The 22,241-nt window shown below is 36.3% G+C and overlaps 1 protein-coding gene across 3 annotated transcripts in view; it reads left to right on the top strand.

Moving 5' to 3' along the window:
- Nucleotides 1-22,241, top strand: part of INTS7 (integrator complex subunit 7) — a 340,989-nt gene that overhangs the window by 50,917 nt on the left and 267,831 nt on the right. For all 3 annotated transcript variants that reach the window (XR_009219849.1, XM_058539794.1, XM_058539795.1), the window contains 8 exons: nt 671-805; nt 3,500-3,597; nt 7,115-7,354; nt 8,967-9,104; nt 10,093-10,299; nt 19,859-20,053; nt 20,643-20,746; nt 21,802-21,870. Coding sequence is in view for 2 of the 3 variants with exons in the window: in XM_058539794.1 (XP_058395777.1) it covers nt 671-805; nt 3,500-3,597; nt 7,115-7,354; nt 8,967-9,104; nt 10,093-10,299; nt 19,859-20,053; nt 20,643-20,746; nt 21,802-21,870 (1,186 nt within the window). In the remaining variant the exon portion in view is untranslated. The remainder of the gene's footprint in view (nt 1-670; nt 806-3,499; nt 3,598-7,114; nt 7,355-8,966; nt 9,105-10,092; nt 10,300-19,858; nt 20,054-20,642; nt 20,747-21,801; nt 21,871-22,241) is intronic.

Genomic DNA, 22,241 nt, shown 5'->3' with positions numbered 1-22,241 from the left:
TCAAGTGTGAATTTAAAAAGTTGCTGCCATCTATAGCTTAGAACTTAAGGTATAAAGCACAAGGGTAGTGCACAACTAACAAGTTTTATGACCTTGATGGCAAGATGCTTAAAATCTTTGGGCTTCAGTTTCTTCTGTAAAAATAGGGTGTTGAATTAGATGATCCCAAAATCCTTTCCAGCTCTAAAATCACGAATTCTTGTATAAACCTTTTGAGATATCACTATATGTCAGCAATTGAGGTGGGAAAAGCAAACTTAAAATTTTTGTTTCTCTTTTCTTTCCTCTCTCGAAGGTGAGGTTTTATCTGACAAGAAGCCTGTAATGACATCCAATTTAATGAGAATCCATTTGAACTCCCAAGATACAATCTATAGTTGTTTTGGCTTTAAAAACTAGTCAGTTTTTATTAATATTTTTGTGGAAACGCCCTATATTGATTTTAGATCTTGACCGTTACGAACCTATTAGCATATACCTATTCTGTGTACCTTGACAGGAGACAGAGACATGATGATGTATGTTGACAATGAGATAGAGGTAGAAAATTTTGTTAAAGTATGTTGTTAGAGATTTTCTTCTGAAAGTGAGAGAAATGAACCTATAAGCTGAACTGTTTCTGAACTGTATAAATGAATTAAATCTGTACTACTTTTCTCTGCTTGTTTAGGAAATGTAGGTTCTTCCCCCAGATCCTCTGATTTAGTCAAATTAGCCCAAGAGTGCTGTTACCATAATAACAGGGGCATTGCAGCTCATGGAGTGCGAGTCCTAACTAATATAACCGTCTCTTGTCAAGAAAAAGGTAAGTTTGACCAGGACTGATATGATGTAAAAACTTTGGGATTGGAGCTTGGGCAGGATTCTTTGTGTGTTTGGTTTTTTAATCCCTTATTATTTTTAGCTTGTGTGCTTTTCTCTATTAGTTACCTCCTTCTGAAGTGTTCTTAGAGCAAGTTTTCTCAAGACTATTTAATCCTCTGAAAAAGAAAAGAAAATATACGAGGACCTTGGAACTGAGATTGTGGAATTGAAAGGTTTTAGGGAGCATTGCCCATTTCCTCCCACTGCTTACGTTTGCATGTATGGTGCTGTGGATAGGAATTATTTATGACTCTACCCTGTGGTATAAGACGCTTTGTTCAACTTGGAAAATTTAGGAAAAAATATCTTAAGTTACCAAGGGGCTTAAATAACAAATAGTTTTATCTAGGGGCAAGTGAATTAACAGAGTGATGTGAATTAAGTTTTCATAGAATTTATCTCTAGATATCTATAGCATTAAACTGACTTGCATAATTAAGAAGGACATGCATAGAAAATAATGCATATATTTTATTGTATTCCTAACATCTTTTGACCTAAAGGCTTAAAGAAGTTCATACTAGTGTTCAAAATCAGGAAGTGCATTTTGGATGTTCCATCTGTTTCTGTGCTTATTTTGATCTTTAAGGATCATAAGCTCACCAGTCCCTCTTATCCCCACTAGGCTTCAGCACTGCTCGTTCCTAGTACCTATTTTTTTCTAGCACCCTGACCTTCACTAGACTTAACACTGTTTGCCAAGCCCCTACACTAACTCAGGAGACATTTCTTTAAGTTGTATGTTGATTCTGATTTGAATAATTAAACTTGTTTTATTTTTGTCATAGTGATGAATGTTTTCTACCGTGTAACATAGAAAACTGCTTTATGTTCTCAAAGCTGACACATATTAACCTAAATATGATTAACTAATATATTTAGAACTTTCTAGAACCTCTAGAGAAATTTTAGCCCTAAGGAAGTGAAAAGATGCTGTAGTACTGCTATTACATGAGACATCTAAGGAGTTCGTTCTTTATGGTCCTATTTAAAACTTTAATAAGATTATATGTAGTCTTCATTACTTCCTGAAAGTGGTTCAACTTTCGATAGAAGGTTACATCCTAGGTGAAAATGGACGTGCATAATATATATCTAATTAGGAAGATTAACACATACTACATGGTTTGCTCTTCCTAGTATTTTCCTTAGCTAAACTGGTGACGCTGTTTCAGTTATGCTTTATTTGTACCTTTGTGGCTTTAGCTCTTGATTTAATAAATATATATGTAATATATATATTTTAATATTAGTTTCAGGTGTACAATGTAATTATTTTATATTTCTATATATTGCAAAATGATCACCACAGTAAGTCTTGCTAACATCTATTACTATATATAGTTATAAATTTTTTTTTCTTATGTTGAGAACTTTTAAGATCTACTCTCTTAACAACTTTCAAATATACAATACAGTATTATTAACTATAGTCACCATGCTGTTCATTACATCCCTAGGACGTATTTATTTTATAACTGGAAGTTTGCACCTTTTGACCCCCTTCACCCTTTTCTCCCAACCCCCACCTCCCACCTCTGGCAACTGCCAATTTATTCTTTGTATCTATCAGGTTGGCTTTTGTTTGTTTATTTTAGATTCCACATATAAGTGAGATCATACGGTATTTGTCTTCCTCTGTCTGACTGACTTCACTTAGCATAATGGCTCAAGGTGCATCCATGTTGTTGCAAATGGCAAGATTTCCTTCTTTTAATGGCTGAATAATATTTCATTGTATATGTGTGTGTGTGTGTGTGTGTGTTTATGTATCACATTGTCTTTATCCATTCATTCATCATTGAACACTTCGGTTGTTTCCAGATCTTGGCTATTATAAATAATGCTGCAGTGAATATGGGGTGCATATATCTTTTTGAGATAGTGTTTTCATTTTCTTTGGATAAATATTCAGAAGTAGAAGTGCTAGATCATATGGTAGTTCTATTTTTAATTTTTGAGGAACCTCCATACTGTTTTCCATAGTGGCTATAGCAATGTACATTACCACCAACAGTGCGTGAGGGTGCCCTTTTCTTCAGATCCTAGCCAACACTTCTTGTTTCTTATCTTTTTGATAATAGCCATACTAACAGGTGTGAGGTGATATTTCATTGTGGTTTTGATTTGCATTTCCCCGATGATTTAGTGATATTCAGCATCTTTTCTTGTACCTTTTGTCCATCTGTGTTTCTTCTTTGGAAAAATATCTATTCAGATCCTCTGCCCAGTTTTTAATTAGATTGTTTGGTTTTTTCGCTATTGAGTTGTATGAATTCTTTATGTATTTTGGATATTAACCCCTTATCAGATATATGATTTGCAAATATCTTCTCTCATGTGTAAGTTGCCTTTTCATTTTGTTAATGGTTTCCTTTGCTGTGCAGAAGCTTTATAGTTTAAGTTAACGTATATATTTTTATGATCTTCAAAAAAGTAGTGGAAATACAAAAGTCTGAAGATAGACTTTACATTTCAGAAGTAATGCCGCATGTACTTTTTCAGGAAGGTTAGCTTTACCCATTGAAGTGTTTCGTATATTCAGACCTCTTAATGTTTTTTTTCCTAAGTGTGTATGTGTGTCTGTTTAATCTTCTGTACTTGACCACTATCAAACTTAGTATTTTTCCTCTAGACCTTTTGGCACTGGAACAAGATGCAGTCTTTGGCCTGGAATCCCTTCTGGTACTTTGTAGTCAAGATGATAGTCCAGGTGCTCAAGCTACTTTAAAGGTGAAAACATCAGTTATTTTAATATAATGTCTTTTTTCATTGCCTAAACTAGTAATTGGCAATCTCTCTCTAAAGAGTCAGATAGTAAATATTTTAAGTTTTGCAGGCTATGCACTCTTTGTCACAGCTACTCAGTTCTACCATTGAAGGACAAAAGCAGCCATGGACAATGTGTAGAAAAAAAGGAAGGGTGGTGATGTGGCTGTGTTCCAAAAAAACATTATTTGCAAAAAGGCAGGATTTGGCCCAAGGGCATTAGTTTGTTAACTCTTGGCTTAAACAAACATTTGCCTTGATCTTTACTTTCAAAAATAGCATTTTGACTGTTGTTATTCCAAAAGATAAACAGAGTAAAACTCTGAGCTTTGGCCTATTTTGCCATCAGTTAACAGTGTTTATTAAGTTGTAATAGATATATATGATAGTCCTAGACAATATAAAGCAAAGTTCAATAGGCAGAGCTCCTGCACTTTGGGAAGTTTATAATCTGAGGTACCACTGATAAGGTCACAAAAATCTGATGAAATAACTGCAGCCAAACTCATAAATGTATAAGTGTATATTAATTTCCTGGGTATAGAAGTCTTAGTTTTTAAGCCAAGTGAAGAATTACTGTAAAATTTTCCACTTTCACTTAATTATAGAAGTCATCTTAGAGATATTTAAGACTTTTAAAATGTGAAATGAGACTACTCTTACTGGAGTGAAACATGGAATATAGTTTGTGATAGTATAAAATTAATAATTAAGAAAAATAGTGTTAATAGAAGTAAAAGTTAAGTAGACATTGGAGAATGTGAGAACTATAGCTTGTGTAAGGTATGGTTTGAAGGAAGTCATGACTTATTTTAGCATGTTAAGAAAAGGTATGATGTGGTCATAGTAATGAATAATAAAGATACTAGTACTATTAAATAAAAGCTGAGGGGCCAGCCCAGTGGCCTAGCGGTTAAGTTCATGCACTCCGCCTCAGCGGCCCGGGGTTCGCAGGTTCGGATCCCGGGTGTGGACCTATGCACCACTTATCAAAGCCATGCTGTGGCGGTGTCCCATATAAAGTAGAGAAAGATGAGCACGGATGATAGCCCAGGGCCAATCTTCCTAAGCAAAAAAGAGGAGGATTGGCAATGGATGTTAGCTTAGAGCTAATCTTCCTCAAAAAAAGTAAAAGTAAAAAAAATAAAAGCAGATAATCAAGAAGTGGGAAAGGAAGTAGGCAACGTGTGTTTGGCAAGTGAGTCATCCCTAGAATCCCTTTGGAACCATAATACATTTACTTAAAAGTTTAAAAAAGAAAGAGAGTAAACCAAATCGTTTTCCCCCAATTGTAGGTGTCAATAAAACGCTGGTCCCACAGCACAGGGACATACGTAGACGGTCAAGAAAGGTCCCTGTGTTAGAGGAGCTCCCATCCAGAGAATACTGACAGTTATATAAGGAACTCTAATCTCAAGCAGAATGCAGTAAGTTCTCTGGTAGTACAAACAAAAGTGCAATTCTAATGAGAGGACAGAGCTGGGAGCGATTAATTTCAACTAAGGATATTAGGGAAGACTTGAACAAGTAGATGTCATATGAGTTGAGCCTTGAAAGATAGGATAGAATCTCAGTACAGTCATGCACTGCATAATGACGTTTCAGTCAATGACAGACCTCATATACAACAGCGGTCCCATAAGGTTAGTACCATATAGCCCAGGTGTGTAGTAGGCCATACCATCTTGGTTTGTGTAAGTACACTCTGTGATGTTCACACAACGACAAAATCGCCTAATGATACGTTTCTCAGAACATATCCCTGTACTTAAGCAACGCGTGACTGTATTGAGGAAAGATCATTTGAACCTGAGGGACCACTGTTACAAAAGACGTGAAAGCAGAAATGTACCTGTTACGTTGGAAGAATGATGAGTAGCCCATTTTGCCTGGAAGACATATGAGATTGGAAAAGTAGTTTGCAGCCCATTCATGGAGGATATCAAATATCATGCTAAGGAGCCTTGGCTTGATTCTATAGGTAGTGAGGATATATTAAAATTTTGAAGTAATGAGCGTACTCTAACCTTTGTTGTAATTATTAATGTTATTTAAATGTGTCTATTATGTGTCAAACTTTGTTGAAGGCTTGTATATACATTTCTTTAAATCTTTACAATAACGTTATCTAGTGAAATTTGTCCTTCTCGTATACTCATGAGGAAATTAAGACTCAGAGAGAGAAAATAACTTGTTCAGAGACCTGGCTAATAATAGGCAAGCTGACTTTAACTCTGGGTCTGTCAGACCCTAAAGACATCATTATGTCTTTGTAACACCTGAAAACCACATGGTTATAAGGTGAAGGATGGGTCAATGGGCCCATCTTCTCAAGCGATGAGAATTAGGGAGAGAGGGGCCGGCCCCATGGCTTAGTGGTTAAGTGCGTGCGCTGCGCTGCGCTACTGGCGGCCCGGGTTCGGATCCCGGGCATGCACTGACGCACCGATTGTCCAGCCATGCTGAGGTGGCGTCCCACATACAGCAACTAGAAGGATGTGCAGCTGTGACATGCAACTATCTACTGGGACTTTGGGAGAAAAAGGGGAAAAAAAAAAGAGGAGGAGGATTAGCAATAGATGTTAGCTCAGGGCCGGTCTTCCTCAGCAAAAAGAGGAGGATTGGCATAGATGTTAGCTCAGGGCTGATCTTCCTCACACACACAAAAAAAAAAACCTTTAAAGAAATAAAGAATTAGTAGGGAGAGATTTGTCTTGTGGTAGCGAGAATGGGAAGGAGCTAAAGAGGCAGATGTTAGAGACTTGACAAAAGTGGAAATGACTAGATTTAGCTATCAGTTGCCTATGTAAAAGTGAGAGGACTTCTGGGGTTCTACTTTGGGTGGTTGGGATATTAGTGATGCCATTAACTGGCCTGAATAGAAAGTCTAAAGCCAGTTGGTTTTTAGATTAGAGTTGAGAAATAAGAGAGGAAATTAGAAGCCTCTTCCCCACTTCAGTGTGCTTAAGAGTCACCTAGGGCACCTTTTTTAAACTGAAAACTCTCAGTAATCCAAACACCCAAAAAAAAAAAAACAAAAGTTAATCCATTAAGTTTGGGATGGGTAGGGGCAGGAATCTATTTTTATTAGCATCCTAGGAGATACTGGCATAGGTAAGTTTACAATTACTCTTTAGAAGCAGTTCTTGAAAAATAATGAAAGTGCAGTAATGGTGACACTCAGTTGGCATATATTTTGCCTCTTCAGCATTATTCCTTTTGATTTTCACCTTAGGTCTTTTATTTTAATAGTCTTAGATTGAAATGAGTGGTTAATGTACACTCCTGACATTATTTTAGTTTTGAACATGGTACACTTTGCAGATCCTAATATGGGATTCAATATGTCATGTGTTTCTTATGAATAAAAATGTTATGCCTACAGAAAATCTTTCCTAATAACTTGTACAAAGTTCTTTTCTTTGAAACTTCACTTAATACCTTTAAATTGTAACTGGTCCATTTTCTATTCATTGTGCAGATTGCTCTGAATTGTATGGTGAAGTTGGCCAAGGGTAGGCCCCATCTTAGCCAGTCAGTGGTTGAGACCTTGTTGACTCAGTTGCACAGTGCTCAGGATGCTGCCCGGATCCTGATGTGCCATTGCCTGGCTGCCATTGCCATGCAGCTGCCGGTGCTGGGTGATGGAATGCTTGGTGACCTCATGGAGCTCTACAAGGTGATCGGCCGATCAGCCACAGACAAACAACAAGAACTTCTGGTAAAGAGCCACTTTTTGAATCTGCTGTAGATGAATAGGATCTGGTTTAGTTGGAATTACTTTAAGGAGTCAACATTACTGTTTGACTTTACTTAAAAAGCAAAACAAACAAGTTAAAATAATTATCTAAGACCAAGAGCGTTTCGAAGTCAAAATAGAATTGGAACCATGAGCTTTTTTACTATTTCCACTTGTGATTTAGAAAGCCCTATTTAGTTCAGATCTAAAACTGCTTTCTTCCTAAGCCCTGTCAAGTCAACTTAGTGTAGCCAAAGTCTTCAATCTGATGTTTTTGTTTTAGTACAAAGAACAAAATGAAAATGAATTTTTTTTCTTTCTTATACGAAGCAAATAAATAATGAACTAAACCCTGTTTTGTACTTCCAAAAATATAAGTGAAAGACCTAATGATAACAGTGACCACAAATTAGCCCAAATTCTTCTTTTCCAATCCAGGACCTCTAGCTGTTTAGGATCCAATTTAGGTTTTGGTATAGTCCTAGGGTTGGGAGATGAACATGCTTAGAAAGAAATAGAAGGCATGGAAGTTATATAATACTGTTTAGTTGAAAGTTCTCCAGGGCTGAGAATAGGCTACATTCTAAATAGGCATAAATTAGGTATAAGTCTTAAATTGGCCACTCTGTGTTGTTTGTGATCATCTGAATTTAGGGCTTGGGAAAAAGCGTAATGAAATTACTTACTCAAGCCTGTTTTATATTTAATCCTCCGGGGGGCATTATGTAAAACATTGCCACCATCTCATTTGCTATCAGGAAAGGTTGCCCTGATGATCAGGTGGCAGTGGTCATGGGAATGACATCATTCAGTTATCACAATATGTATAGGTCTTTGTATGTATTGGCTTTGGAATACTAAGAAGCAGTTAGGCAAGTTTATTTTTTATTGAATCAGCATTTTCAACTAATATTCTTTATCCCTTTTTTGTTTGTACTAGTTTAAGGCAATTTTAAATTATGAAACATAATATTCAAAAAATGTCAGGAATAATATAATGAAAACTCTTGGCATCCATCACCTAGCTTAAGAAAAAAATATTACCAATACCGTTGCATTGTATCTCCCCGTGTACCTCCCTGAAAGTATCTTACTCCTTCTCCCAGAGATAACTACTTATCCTGAATTTGGTGTTTATCATTCCCATGCATGTTGTTATATACATTTACTGCCTTAGTATATATCCTAAGTAATATGCAGTATTATTTTGCATATTTTTAGTTATATAAATGTTATCATACTACATGTAATCTTTTGCATTTTGCATGTTTTGTGAATCATCTATATTGATAAGTGTACCTCCACTTTATCCATTTCACTGCTGTGTAGTATTTCATTGTGTGATTATATCATAATTTATTTATCCATATTTATGGACATTGTTTCTAATTATTTGCTATTATAAACAATGCTCTCAGCAATGGAATAAATTAATGACTTCAAAGTGAAAAATTAATAAATGTAAAAAGAAAACAAACTTTGTTCTTTTTTGATGGGCTCTTATTAGTTTTTCTCCCTTTTGGGTAAAGTTATCTATGACACTGGATAGAATTATATGGTTTTCTTGATTTTCTTACTTCTTGCTCAATCTTAGGTGAGTTTGGCCACTGTGATTTTTGTGGCCAGTCAGAAAGCACTGTCTGCTGAAGTAAAGGCAGTAATTAAGCAGCAGCTTGAAAGTGTCTCCAATGGGTGGACTGTATACCGAATTGCCAGACAGGCATCCAGAATGGTATGTATTATCCTTCGGTGTGAACTGGGTTGGTGAAAATGGCACATTACAAACCTTAGATTGTATGATTGTTACTCCTCATCAAAACTGAAAATAAAGATGGAAGTACTTTTTACTTATGGGATTGAAAGATGATGAAGGAAAGGACCTATTTTTAACTTTTCTCATATAAGCATGGTATATATGTTGTTATGGGAAGTTCCACAGGAATTCCAAAAATATGAGCCCTTTCTGGCTCTAGGTTGTTAGCACGACTTTCATTTTGCCCTATACTCTCATAACCACAGTAAATGGGAAATGTTCCCTTCTCAGCCACATGGAAAGCCTAACAGTTTTTATTCATTTTGTTTGAGAAGAGACAATAGAACTTGGATAGTATGGAAATCCTTTGAGGATAAGTCCAGAGAGCAAAGTTTCAGAAGCATTATTCTAGGTGACTGAAGCACATGTTTTCATTTTACAGTGTTTCTCAAATGGGAGGAAGAGCACTATTGACAGGACAGTTCTTCATTACACCCAACTGTCCAAGCATCCAAGCACTGCAGGCCATGGAGCATCCCTGGCCCGCAGGCATTAAATGACATTACATTCCCCCCAACAACTGTCCCTCCCCAGTCATTTCCAGAGGCAGGTGCAGTTCTCCTCCTAGTAATTACTTGATGGAACTTGCTGGAGCTCCTCTACCCCACTAAACAGCTCATACAGAGTGACATGTAATAAGTATTTATACTTCCTATGTTTTGAACTAAAATTCTCGACTTGGGTTATAGTTAATTCCATTTATTTTGTCTTTGGAACTGTTTTAGTAAAGATTTTCAGGCATTATGTTACATAAAAGCAGCTCAGCATATTTTCTCTGAAGTCTCAAAGGATTATGTAATGTGAGGAATGATTGTTAAAACTTAGCCACAGTTTGGGTTTGTCTTTTAGCTGCTACGTCAACTAATTCAAGTGTAAGAACTTCATCATGTGCCTCTTTTTTTTTTAGGGTAATCATGACATGGCCAGAGAGCTTTATCAGAGTTTGCTGACTCAGGTTGCCTCAGAACATTTCTACTTCTGGCTGAATAGTTTGAAGGAGTTCTCACATGCAGAACAGTGTCTCACTGGGTTGCAGGAGGAGAATTATAGTTCAGCACTTTCTTGCATTGCTGAGTCTTTAAAATTCTACCACAAAGGGATTGCTTCCTTAACAGTAAGTCCTCTGAATTCTCCTTTGGTGATGATGACTTGTGTGAGAATGGTCTCCCTTCTCTTTTTGAGTTATCATATTTTAACTACCTTGAAAAATCTGCTGATAAAAATATATGGCAATATTAAAGTAATAAATAGGACAGAGAAGTAAATCCTTCACTCCTCCTCACTTTTTAACATTTATTGATCGATGCAAGTTTATCATTTTGTTTTGATCAAGTACCAGGTACCACGTGTGAAGAGGATTGCCGAATCCATACAGAAAGGATAAGGGGAGATAGGATCCTACCTTTCTAGACTCCTATTAGTAAGACTCCAATACCACCATCAAATGTAAACCACCACCCCGCCCCAATCTCATACCTGGCAGCTACTCACTAAGAAACTAGAGTTCTTGCTTTGTAGATAAAGAAGAAATTATCAAGGATGCTATTGTCCCACTTTTTACCCCTCTGTGATATCTTCCTATTCCAAATTAACAGTCAGCCAGCTAACTGTTTCCATTTTTTTCTGCCAAAAAAGTAAAGGAGTTGCAGAGAGGGCAGACCTTTAACATTTCTTATGTTTCCTTGAAATTAATTATATTCCTAAGTAACAACCTATTCCCTAAAATTGGCATTTTCTGCATTAATCCAAGGACTTTTTCCCCTTACAAATAAAGACTTTATATAATCAACATTAAACATTTTTTAAGTATTGTCACACAAAACTTTTAAAATTGTATATTTTTAGATGGGACCATAAAACTTTTGGTACCTATTTACATACATTTATCACATAATCTAAAATATTTTTAATGGTGGGCCATCCCAAAAGAAATGCTTCAAAATAGAACAGAGAATAAACAGATGTCACAAAAGAGACAGACTATTCAGACTACTGTGGGTACATATCTTTTGAAGTATGATTTTTTCTTTTGGCTAGGATTGATGGACTGCTGTTTTAAAACAGAAATATAGGAATCACTCCTCTCCATTTTAAAGGGTAGCATTGACTACTGTGATTCTTCCCTCTTGATTATTCTAGGAAAAGATTGTTGTTGCCTATATCAGGCTAATAAATGCCTCAGAAAATCAAAAGATACAATTATTGGTTCTGGTCAGTAGAATTACTTCATTTTCTAGTTTATGTGGAGCAGAAAATTGTTAATCATTCAGTACAATAAATGGTGAGAACTGTGAAACAGACAGGCTCACAAAACAGTGAGGCAGATAGAACTGATATTATGAAAAATCCTGTTGAATATTTAATAGTCTTGTAATGATTTGTGTGGTATGTGTATTTAATGAGTCTTGGCAGTAATTAAAGACTGAATTATGACATAGGAAGAAAGTACTTGATTGACAGACAGAAGGCCCTTGTCTTAGTCTCCACTCTGCCATTAACACATTGTGACCCAAGACAGGTTATTGGGCCTCAAATCATCTTTTTTCGAAACGGAGTTCTCTTATTCAACAGACTGTAAATACTTGCTATGTGCCAGGCAATGCTTTGAGAATACAAAAAATCAGGAAATGATTCTCTAGTTGAGAATAGTACAGATGGGAAGGCAGTATGATCCTTACAGTCGTTTGGAACTTCCCACATTTCTGATTCTACTGTACTATCAGGGCTTTTTAAAGATTTTTTTTTTTAATCGTTCATTGACAAGTGTGGATTTAACGGTAGCTTTCTGTTCTTTTAACTGAGAAGATATGAGTATGGACTGCCCTTTTACTCCCTGACACATGAATGATCTAACCTGAGATTGTACAGCTGTGAGGATTATGCTTTTTACCTGCTTCAACCAAACTAAGCAGGAGAAGTTCAAACTTCTGTGCTAATGGGCACCCTATGGCAACACTGGGTGTCTGATTTCCCAACATGGTGATTAATGATAGAGTTATCTTGCTTCTTAGGAATAAAAGTTGTAAAAAGTGTTTGTATTAGTTTTCTGCGCTGTGTACCAAGTTACTGCAAATTTATTGGCTTAAAACAACATTCATTTATTATTTCAGTTTCCATGAGCCAGAAGTCCAGGCATGGCTTAGCTGGGTTCTCTGCTCATATTGTCACAAAGTTGCAATCAAGGTGTCAGCCAGGACCAGTCTTGTCTGAGGCTCAAGGAGGCTCAGGGTCCTCTTCTAAACTCATGTAGTTGTAAGCGGAATTTATGTCCTCACAGCTGTAGATCTTGTAGAAGCTTCAAGGCCAGCAAGAGAATCTCTTACCTTCAAGACCCTCTTTTAATGGGCTCACCTTGTTAGGAGAGATCCACTCAGAGTAATCTCCCTTTTGATTAGTATAAAATCAATTCATTAGGGACCTAAAATCCATCACCTTTGCCATATTCCGTTAGTTAGAAACAAGTTACAGGTTCTGCCCACACTCAAAGGGAAGAGATTACCCAAAGTGTGGATACCAGGGGATGTGTATCAGAGGAACCATCTTATCATTCTGCCTACAATGGTGGATTTTTAATTTATTTTTTATTTTTGTTTTTATTAAATATTGAATAGGTATAATATCTACATATATATTATGTAGGGTGTATTAAAAAATACAACAAATATCCAGGTAGACTTAGCATCCAGTTTAGGAGATGAGACATTACCATTGCCTTTAAAATCCATGCATGCTCCTCCATGTTTGTCCCTTTCCTACCCCACAAAGGTAGCCACCATCCTGAATCTTGTGTGTACTGTTCCCTTGCCTTTTTAAATAATTTTAGCATGCTTTTTTGTAACTCTAAACAAGGTACTGTTTTGTGTCACTTGTTTTTGAATTTTGTATGAAAAGGAATCATATGTATCTTTCTTTGACTTGCCTTGATTATCTAAATTATGTCCCTAAGATTCATCCATCTTGTTGCATGAAGCTGTAGGTCAATTTCACTGATGTATACTCTTGTATCATATGAATATACCTCAACTTATTTTTCCATTCTAGTGTTGATGGAAATTTTAATTTTTCCAGTTTTTGCTATTATAAACAGTACTGCTGTGAACATTCTTGTACATATCTTTTGATGAAACTGTGTAAAAGTTTCTCTAGGACGGTGATTCCCAACTGGGGATGATTTTACCCCCCAGGGGACATTTGGCAATGTCTGGAGACATCTTTGGTTATCACAACTTGCCAAGGTGTTACTGGCATTTAGTGGGTAGAGGCCAAGGATGCCGTTAAACATCCAGCAAGGCAGAGGACAATTCCCCTCTACGAAGAATTGTCGCTAGAATATGGAGGTTGAAAACCCCTCTCTAGGGCAGTAGACCTCAGTCAGAACTGTGTATCTGCCGCCTGCTCCAATTTAGAAGTGTGTGGGGATGTTTCTGTTTGTCACAGTGATGAAGGGACGGGGGACTGCTGCTGACTTTAGTGGTCAGTGACTAGAGATGATTAATCTCCGGAAATGCCGAAGACACTGCTGCCCCTATTAAGAGATGCCATTCTGAGATACCACCTAGGAGTGGAATTGCATAGGTTATGTGCATCAATTGACTAGCTATACCAGGGGGTTTTCCACAGTGGTTTTACAAATTTACAATCCTCCCAGCAGTGTATAAGAGTTCCTATTGCTCCACATTTTCCCTTCACTTGGCATGTTCTGGAGGTGCTGATGGGTATTTCCCAAAATACTAATACAATTAAACTTTTTTAAAAAATTTATTTTATTGAGGTATAATTGACATATAACATGGTAGTAGTTTCAGGTGTACAACGTAATGATTCAATATTTGTATATATTGTAAAATGATCGCTACAATAAGTCTAGTTAACATCCATCATCACACATAGTTAAAAATTTTTGGTGTGTAATGAGGACTTTTAAGATCTATTCTCTTAGCAATTTTCAAATATGCAATATGGTATTATTAACTTTAGTCACCAGGCTGTACATTACATTCTTATGACTGACTTATTTTATAACTGGAGGTTTGTACCTTTTGACTCCCTCCACCCATTTCACCATCCCCCGCCTCTGGCAACCACTGATCTGTTCTCTGTATCTGTGAGCTTGGTTTTTGTTTTTGTTTTACATTCTACATGTAAGTGAGATCTTATGGTATTTGTCTGTCTCTGTCTGCCTTATTTCACTTAGCGTAATGCCCTCAAGGTCCATTCATGTAGTCACAAATGGCAAGATTTTGTTCTTTTTTATGGCTGAATACTATTCCATTTATACCACATTTTCTTTATCCGTAGGTTGTTTCCATATTTTGGCTATTGTAAGTAATGCTGCAGTGAACATGGGGGTGCATATATCATCTTGAGTTAGTGTTTTTGTTTTCTTTGGATAAATACCCAGAGGTAGAATTGCTGGATCATATGGTCATTCTATTTTTAATTTTTTGAGGAAACTGCATACTGTTTTCCATAGTGGCTGCACCAGTTTACATCCCCACCAGCAGTGCACAGGGTTCCCTTTTCTCCACATTCTCACCAATACTTATTTCTTGTCTTTCTGGTAATAGGCATTCTAACAGTGTGAGGTGAAATCTCATTGTGAGTTTGATTTGCATTTCCCTGAAGATTAGTGATGTTGAGCCTCTTTTCGTGTACCCGTCTGTATGTCGTCTTTGAAAAAATATCTATTCAGATCTCTGCCCATTTTTTAATTGGATTGTTTGGGGGGTTTTTCTGTGTGTGAGGAAGATCAGCCGTGAGCTAACATCCATTGCCAATCTTCCTCTTTTTGCTGAGGAAGATTGGCCCTGGGCTAACATCCGTGCCCATCTTCTTCTACTTTATGTGAGACGCCACCACAGCATGGCTTGACAAGCAGTGTGTCGGTCTGCACCCGGGATCTGAACATGCAAACCCTGGGCCGCCGAAGCAGAGCACACGAACTTAACTGCTATGCCACCGGGCTGGCCCTGGATTGTTTGGGTTTTTTGCTATTGAGTTGTTTTAATGTATTTTGGATATTAACCCCTCATCAAATATATGATTTGCAGATATTTTCTCACATTAAATAGGTTGCCTTTTCATTTTGTTGAAACAGTTAAACATTTGTTTCATGTTTGGCCGCTGTGTTTTGGTTTTTTTCTGTGAAGTACCCATTGAAGTTTTTTGCTCATTTTCCTACTAGGTTGTTTGTCTTTTTCTTACTGATTTGTAAGAGTTTTTTTATATGTTCTGGATACTAATCTTTTGTAGGTTATATGAGTTGCAAATATTATCTTACGATTTGGGGCTTTTTTTCCACTTTCTATCTTTTGGTAAAGAGCAGTTCTTAGTTTTAATAGAGTCTAAGTTATTGATCTTCCTTCATGGTTTCTGTTTTGTTTAAGAAATTTTTTCCTACTTCAAGCTCCCTTCCAATCACTACCTTCACCCATCTCCCCAGAAGTATCCACTATTTTGATTTCTAAATCTATATATTAGTCTTGCCTTGATTTTCATCATCATTTAAGGAATCGTGTAGTATTATTCTTTTCATTCTAGTTTGTTTAGTTCAGCTTTATGTTTGTTATGATTCATTCATGTTTTTTATTGCATATTGCAATAGTTCATTTTCATTGCTCTGTGATATTCATTTGGATGACTGTAATAACAATCTGTTTATCCAGTTTATTGTTGAAGAATATTTGGATTATTTCCAGGTTGGGGCTATTAAGAATAATTCAACGATGAACATTCTTCTACACATCTTTTAGTATAGGTGTGCATTGCTTCCAGATGGTAGTGTTGTGTCATAGGATATACTTAGGTTCAGCTTTCATAAATACTGCCAAACAGTTGCCCATGGTGGTTTCCAGTTTACACTACTATCAGTATAAATGCCTTTTGGGGTTCATAGTGCTTTTTGAATTTATGGCTTGATGACTTTGATCAGTTTGGGAACATTTGGCCATTATCTCTTCAGCTATTGCTTCTGTCCCTTTCTCTCTCATTTGGGACTCCAAGGGCACCTATGTTAATTCTTTTAACCGTGTCTCATATATCTTATACATTCTCTGCTGCATTTTCCATCTTTTTATCTCTACATACTTAGCTCTAAATGTTTTCTTTTGACCTATCTTCCATTTCAGTAATTCTCTCTTACATTGTCTCTAATCTGCTGTCAAATCATTCAATAAGTCCTTAATTTCATTTATTGTGTTTTTTCAAATCCAGAATTTTCATTTGGCTATTTTATATTTTCTACTTCTCTGCCAGGATTCTCTGTCTTGTCATTTAATTTCTTTAACATATTAATCATAGTTATTTTAAAATTTATATCTGATATTCTGTTACCTGGATCTATTATGGTTTGACCTTTTTTTCCCTCTTGGTTTGAGGAATTTTGTCTTTTTTGTATGCTTGGTTGTTTTTTATTTAGTCTTGAACAATGTGTATGAAAAATTATAGTTATTACATCATCCAGAGCCTTAAATTATCTTTCTTTGCTTTTGGCAGGCAGTTAGGCTAAGGGCAGACCATCTTTAATCCAATCAAGGATTGAACTGACTCAAAGCTAGTCTTCAGTCCTTGTGAGGGCCAGTATATTTTGGGTTCTCCTGATTCCTAGGGTATAGCCCTTTGAGGTTACAGCCAAAAGCCTAAGTGTTTTCCACAACCCTTCTCCTAGTCTTTTGAGACTGCCGAAAGCTCTTCTCAGCTTCTCAGACTCTCAGGAGCAGCTTTCAAATTAGCAATTATCTCAAGGGGGAAAATGTCACCAAATGTCAATCTTACCTCCTTGGATTTCCTTTCTTTCCATGCTTTCGGCTCCACAAATCCTTGTTGCCTGAGTAGCTCTTCATGCTTTCAAATCAATGTTCTCAGTGTTGTATTCAGTTTTCCCAGTTGTGCTTAGCAGGAGGTCTGGTTTAAAACAATCTAATCTACCATTGCTTTAAGCTTGGCTTATTCTTTCAAAAACTGAGCTTATACTAGGTGAAATAAGCCAGTCACAAGAAGACAAATACTATATGATTCCACTTATATGTGATATTTAAGTAGATTCACAGAAACAGAAAGTAGAATGGTGGCTACCAGGGGCTTTAAGTCCATACTTTACATTACGGTTCACTCTTGGTTGTTATGTGTTCTTTACCACTATATATATATATATATATATATTTTTTTTTTTTTTTTTAAATGAGCTTGTCAGGTAGCTTTCTTTTCAGCCACATTGGTTTCTTTAGCTAGATCCAGTTAGAAAACAGAATATGTACTACAAATCAGAAATTCAGTGAAGTAGCATTATATGCATGTTTAACACAGATTTAACTCTATATGTTTAGGCAAAAAAAAGAAAAAAATAAGAATGAGGAAGAAAAATAGCTATATAAATAATGGAGAAGCAAAGTAGCAATTGAAATAGTAGAAAGAGTTCTTCTCAATTAGCTGATACCCCAGAGTGAACAGTAGAAGAGAGCTCTGAGTTTGCTGTTCCTTCACCTGACTATGTTGAATTTAGTAGAAATAATTCCTTCCTGAGGAATTTTCAGGAGTAAGTTTGATTTTATACAGTCTTGTTTTACCGGTGGACCTTAGAACCCAACCTCCTTTTAAGCTTTAGCCCCAGTGTTAAAGAAAAATAAATAATATCCCTTTTATTTCTCATTGGCATTACAGTCTAAATTTATTTCTTACACATTTTCTGTCTTTCATGGGTGATAATACCTCTTAAAGTCTTTGACCTTTATGACAAACCTATCTTTTCTGTGTTCTTTTTGAACATGCATACTATATCTAGCATTGCTTTCCTTCCGTATAACATAATCCAAGATGCGTAGTCACTTTCAAAGTTGCCATCTTATATCATCAAATATTCAGAAATAAATCCAGAGTATCAGTACATCTCCCTGATTATAACTACATCTTGCTTCTCTTTCAGTCTTATAATACATGTTAGGACAATGTTACCAGTGTTTTTTGTCTGGTAAGATGGTTTTTACTGTGTTTATCTAACAGTATCCTATACGCCTACTTGTATTCCTAACCCTTCTAAAGTTACTGACAAGCAGTAAATTAGAAATAGCAAGTAGCAGGTTAAGGGGTAGAGGAGGGGGGATTTTACCTTCCTATAAGAACAAATCACATCTCTAAGAAATTAAAAACAATTGAAATGGTCTCTTTAATATCCTAATCTGTGCTGTTTCATGATTAGAACAAAACATCTCAAAAGTTTGAAAACCACAGAATTCAATATACGAGTACAGTTATTACCTGTAGCTTATATAGCTTTATATAGCTGTAGCTTATATATATCATCAAGGGCCTTTGCAGTTTGAGAGGGATACTGGAGTAAGTGTATGTTCTTATAAAGGATACAGGGTGTGGCTCACTATTTCATGGAGTAAAATATGAATGCTACCAAATAATAAGAATTATCATTTGACACTTAAAAGTAGAGAGAACTACACTCAGGTCAATATGTGATACTTGGCCAGATGGATAATCTTGTAACTGACTTCTGGAACCCCAAGTCACATGCCTGGCTTTGAAGAATAGTGTGAGATGGTATCTAAGAAACAGCATCAGCATGTTTTAAGCTAATCATGTCAGAGAGGAAACTTAATTTCATTATGTCTCCACTTAGTGTTAAAATAGCATTTTTTTAGTATGCCTTTTGTTGAAAGAACCATGCTAGATTCTCCGCTAGTGTAGTTGCTAAATAGTTAAGGGTTGTCTTAGTTTTCTGCCTACGCTGGCTTGACTTAGCATTCTTTGCCCCCTCTACCTAACTAGTGCTACTCTTTGCTGTCCAAGACTTATCCCTGACACCTCTCCGTCCTCACTGAAACTTATTTGTGTGTTATTACCTATTCTTCCTTGGTGGCCTCTCTGCATTCTAAAGTGTCTACTCAGGGGCCGGCCCGGTGGCGCAAGCGGTTAAGTGCACGAGCTCCGCTGTGGCAGCCTGAGGTTCGCCGGTTCAGATCCCGGGTGTGCACCGATGCACTGCTTGGCAAGCCATGCTGTGGCAGTGTCCCATATAAAGTGGAGGAAGATGGGCACGAATGTTAGCCCAGGGCCACTTTTCCTCAACAAAAAAAGAGGAGGATTGGCAGATGTTAGCACAGGGCTGATTTTCCTCACAAAAATTAAATAAATAAAGTGTCTACTCAGAAATTCTTTTTAAAATTAGTCTGAGCTGGCAGTGGAAGAAGGCAGCCGTGAGACAACGTGCTTCTTTAACAGTGGCTGTCTAGCAACATATTTCTTCTGCCCTTCTACCCTCCTCCCTCCCAACTTCTAAAAATTCTATTAATGATTTCAGCAATGAGAATTATAGGTTAGAAAGGTAGGAAGGTGATAAGGGAATTTGGGGGGAAGGATGATGTCCTTGAAGCATCTCTCATGATATCTTAATGATGGTGAACTAGCCAACTATGGTGAACTAGTGGAGTCTTTGTGAATGTAGGAAGTAAGGAACCTGAATGTTGATGGAACATAGTTTTTCAGAGCTGATGCTAAAAGCAGTAAGTTTTTCTTTCTAATATGACATCATTTCCCTTATAATGTAGGTGTTTATCCATCAGTGTTGGAACTACTGCTCTTTTGCACAAACCATGACAAATTCTTTGTACTGCACCATCTTGCTGTTATGTTTACTTTGTCTTAAATATATCTTTTTTTTTTTCTAGGCTGCCAGTACACCTTTGAATCCTTTAAGTTTTCAGTGTGAATTTGTAAAACTCAGGATTGACCTTCTGCAAGCCTTCTCTCAACTTATCTGTACTTGTAATAGCCTAAAGACAAGCCCCCCACCTGCGATTGCCACCACAATTGCCATGACCTTAGGGAATGACCTTCAGAGATGTGGTCGCATTTCCAATCAGGCATGTCTTAACTTTATTTTCAACATAGTTTTTATTTACACTTTAGAGGTTTTTGAGTTTTTATTTACACTTTAGAGGTTTTTGAGGTTAGTTGTGAGATGAAAAACTCTGAAATTTAAAAGATCAGTGGTTTGACTCACAGCCTTTAAACGTCAAATGCTTTTTAACTCAGCCGTCTAGCCAAAAATAGGCTGATGTCTTATTAGAACGGCAAAGTGATTGATGATGTCTCACTAATTGCTACATATTTATGGAGAGAGAAAAGACGTACATTTGAAAGAAACTGGGATGTTTATAACTATATTATTTTAGTGGAACTTAAAGAAGCTAAAACTGCAATGTTTTTTGTTTCTATACATCATATATAAATTATAATCTTGTGCACATTTGTAGTTTCATTTACCATCTATGTTAATTTTATTTAACAAGGTTTATAAAAATGAATGGAATGAAAATGAAAAAGAATTGAAATATTTTTTGGATTTTTTTATTGTTTGAGGATAGATTTTTTATGTTTTGGGTTTTGTGTTGTTTATACAATAATGATAGCATGTTTGTTTATCATAATTGATATTTTTCTTCTTTATAGATGAAACAGTCCATGGAAGAATTCCGAAGCCTTGCTTCCCGATATGGGGATCTTTATCAGGCATCTTTTGATGCTGATTCAGCAACTTTGAGGAATGTAGAACTGTATCCTAAGCCTGCCCCAATATTTCTTGTTCTTTAAAAGTACTCTTTTAAATGTAGAGTAAATACTTCAGATATGCTTAACTAAAAAGTACATATTAGATAAGCCTACAAATACTATAATTAATAATTTCTCCTTTGAAATCTAGTATGAGCAGTATAATTTTACTTTTTAACTTCAACCAGGCTTTTAAAAAAATTTGGTGACTCAATGGTGGTCTTTCTCTACCTCTAGGAAGAGCATCCAAAACCCAGGTCCTACCAGTGTTGCATACTTTGTGTGAACTTGAGCTACAGTGAACAACACAAAACATTTTCCCACCAGAGAACCATTTTCTGTTTTGCCTCACCTTTCTTTTCTTTGTAGCTAACAACCCTAATCCCCATCACCTATATTATGATCTATTCCGTAGTTTCAGTTGTCACTTTTGCTCCCTAAGCCCTCTTTAAGTTCTCCATATTTCCTTAACTAGCAGCCTCAAATCATTTTTGAAAGGAGGGAAGAGATAAATTGTTTTTAAGTTGTAGGACCTATAAATCAGTACTTCTTAGCATTTTGATTTACTGATTGAAAACTAATGAATGCTCTGGACCCTATCCCCTACAAAATGCATATATACACATACCCCCCAAAATTTGTACAGTTTCAGGGTGGTAAACAGACCTCTTTGGCCCCAGCCAAGAAACCTCTGGGGTAACCACTCTACAGACTATTGCTGTTGTCATCATCATTGTTTTTAACTTTTATCAGTGAAACCCCTATATCTGAGACACATAAAAACAGTTTCTTTGATTGAACCACAGGGCCTGTTGCTTGGTTGCCCCTTCCCACATTAGGCAGCCTCTGAAGTACCCTTCCTGGAACAGAATTGAGAATCACTGTTAGAGACAACATATATCCCTTAAAAGATAAAAATAGAACCCTAGACTATTTGAGTTGATAACATATAATTACCTTCACTAAAAATACGATCCTCATCTTGACATTTAATATTCGGATAATATAGAGCTGATAGCAGAGTTGTCTATTTTCATGTGTAACCTTAACATTAATCCAGACAGCAGCAGAGCTGTTTACTGATCTCTCACACAATAGAAGCCCTCATTTTGGATCCAGAATCAGCAAGGTATTTAAACAGTTTACATTACAGAATACTTTCAAATATGTAATCTTACCTAATCATCACAGCAGTGTTTTAGAAGAGGTATTATAGAAGAAGACACAAAGAGGAAGAGCTTCTCCAGCATTTGCTTAGGGTCACATAGCTAGTGAGAAAACCTTGATTTTCTGACTCCATTGTTTACTTACCTCCTGCCTTCTGTTTTTAAAACATTGACTTGGAAAAATAACTGAGAAGAAATTCTTTTGAGTTTGAAGATTTTCTTCTTATACACGATAACTAAACTTTGGTGTGAAAAATTGAGTTATTAATATAATTAAGCTTGAACTTGAAATTTTTATTCTTTGCTTTGCCAAACAAAAAGATATTCTTGTTTT

The sequence above is a fragment of the Diceros bicornis genome, chromosome 4 (assembly GCF_020826845.1).
Source record: "Diceros bicornis minor isolate mBicDic1 chromosome 4, mDicBic1.mat.cur, whole genome shotgun sequence".
Taxonomy (NCBI): domain Eukaryota; kingdom Metazoa; phylum Chordata; class Mammalia; order Perissodactyla; family Rhinocerotidae; genus Diceros; species Diceros bicornis.
Note: the sequence above shows the minus strand (reverse complement) of the source record. Positions and strands in the feature narration are given on the sequence as shown.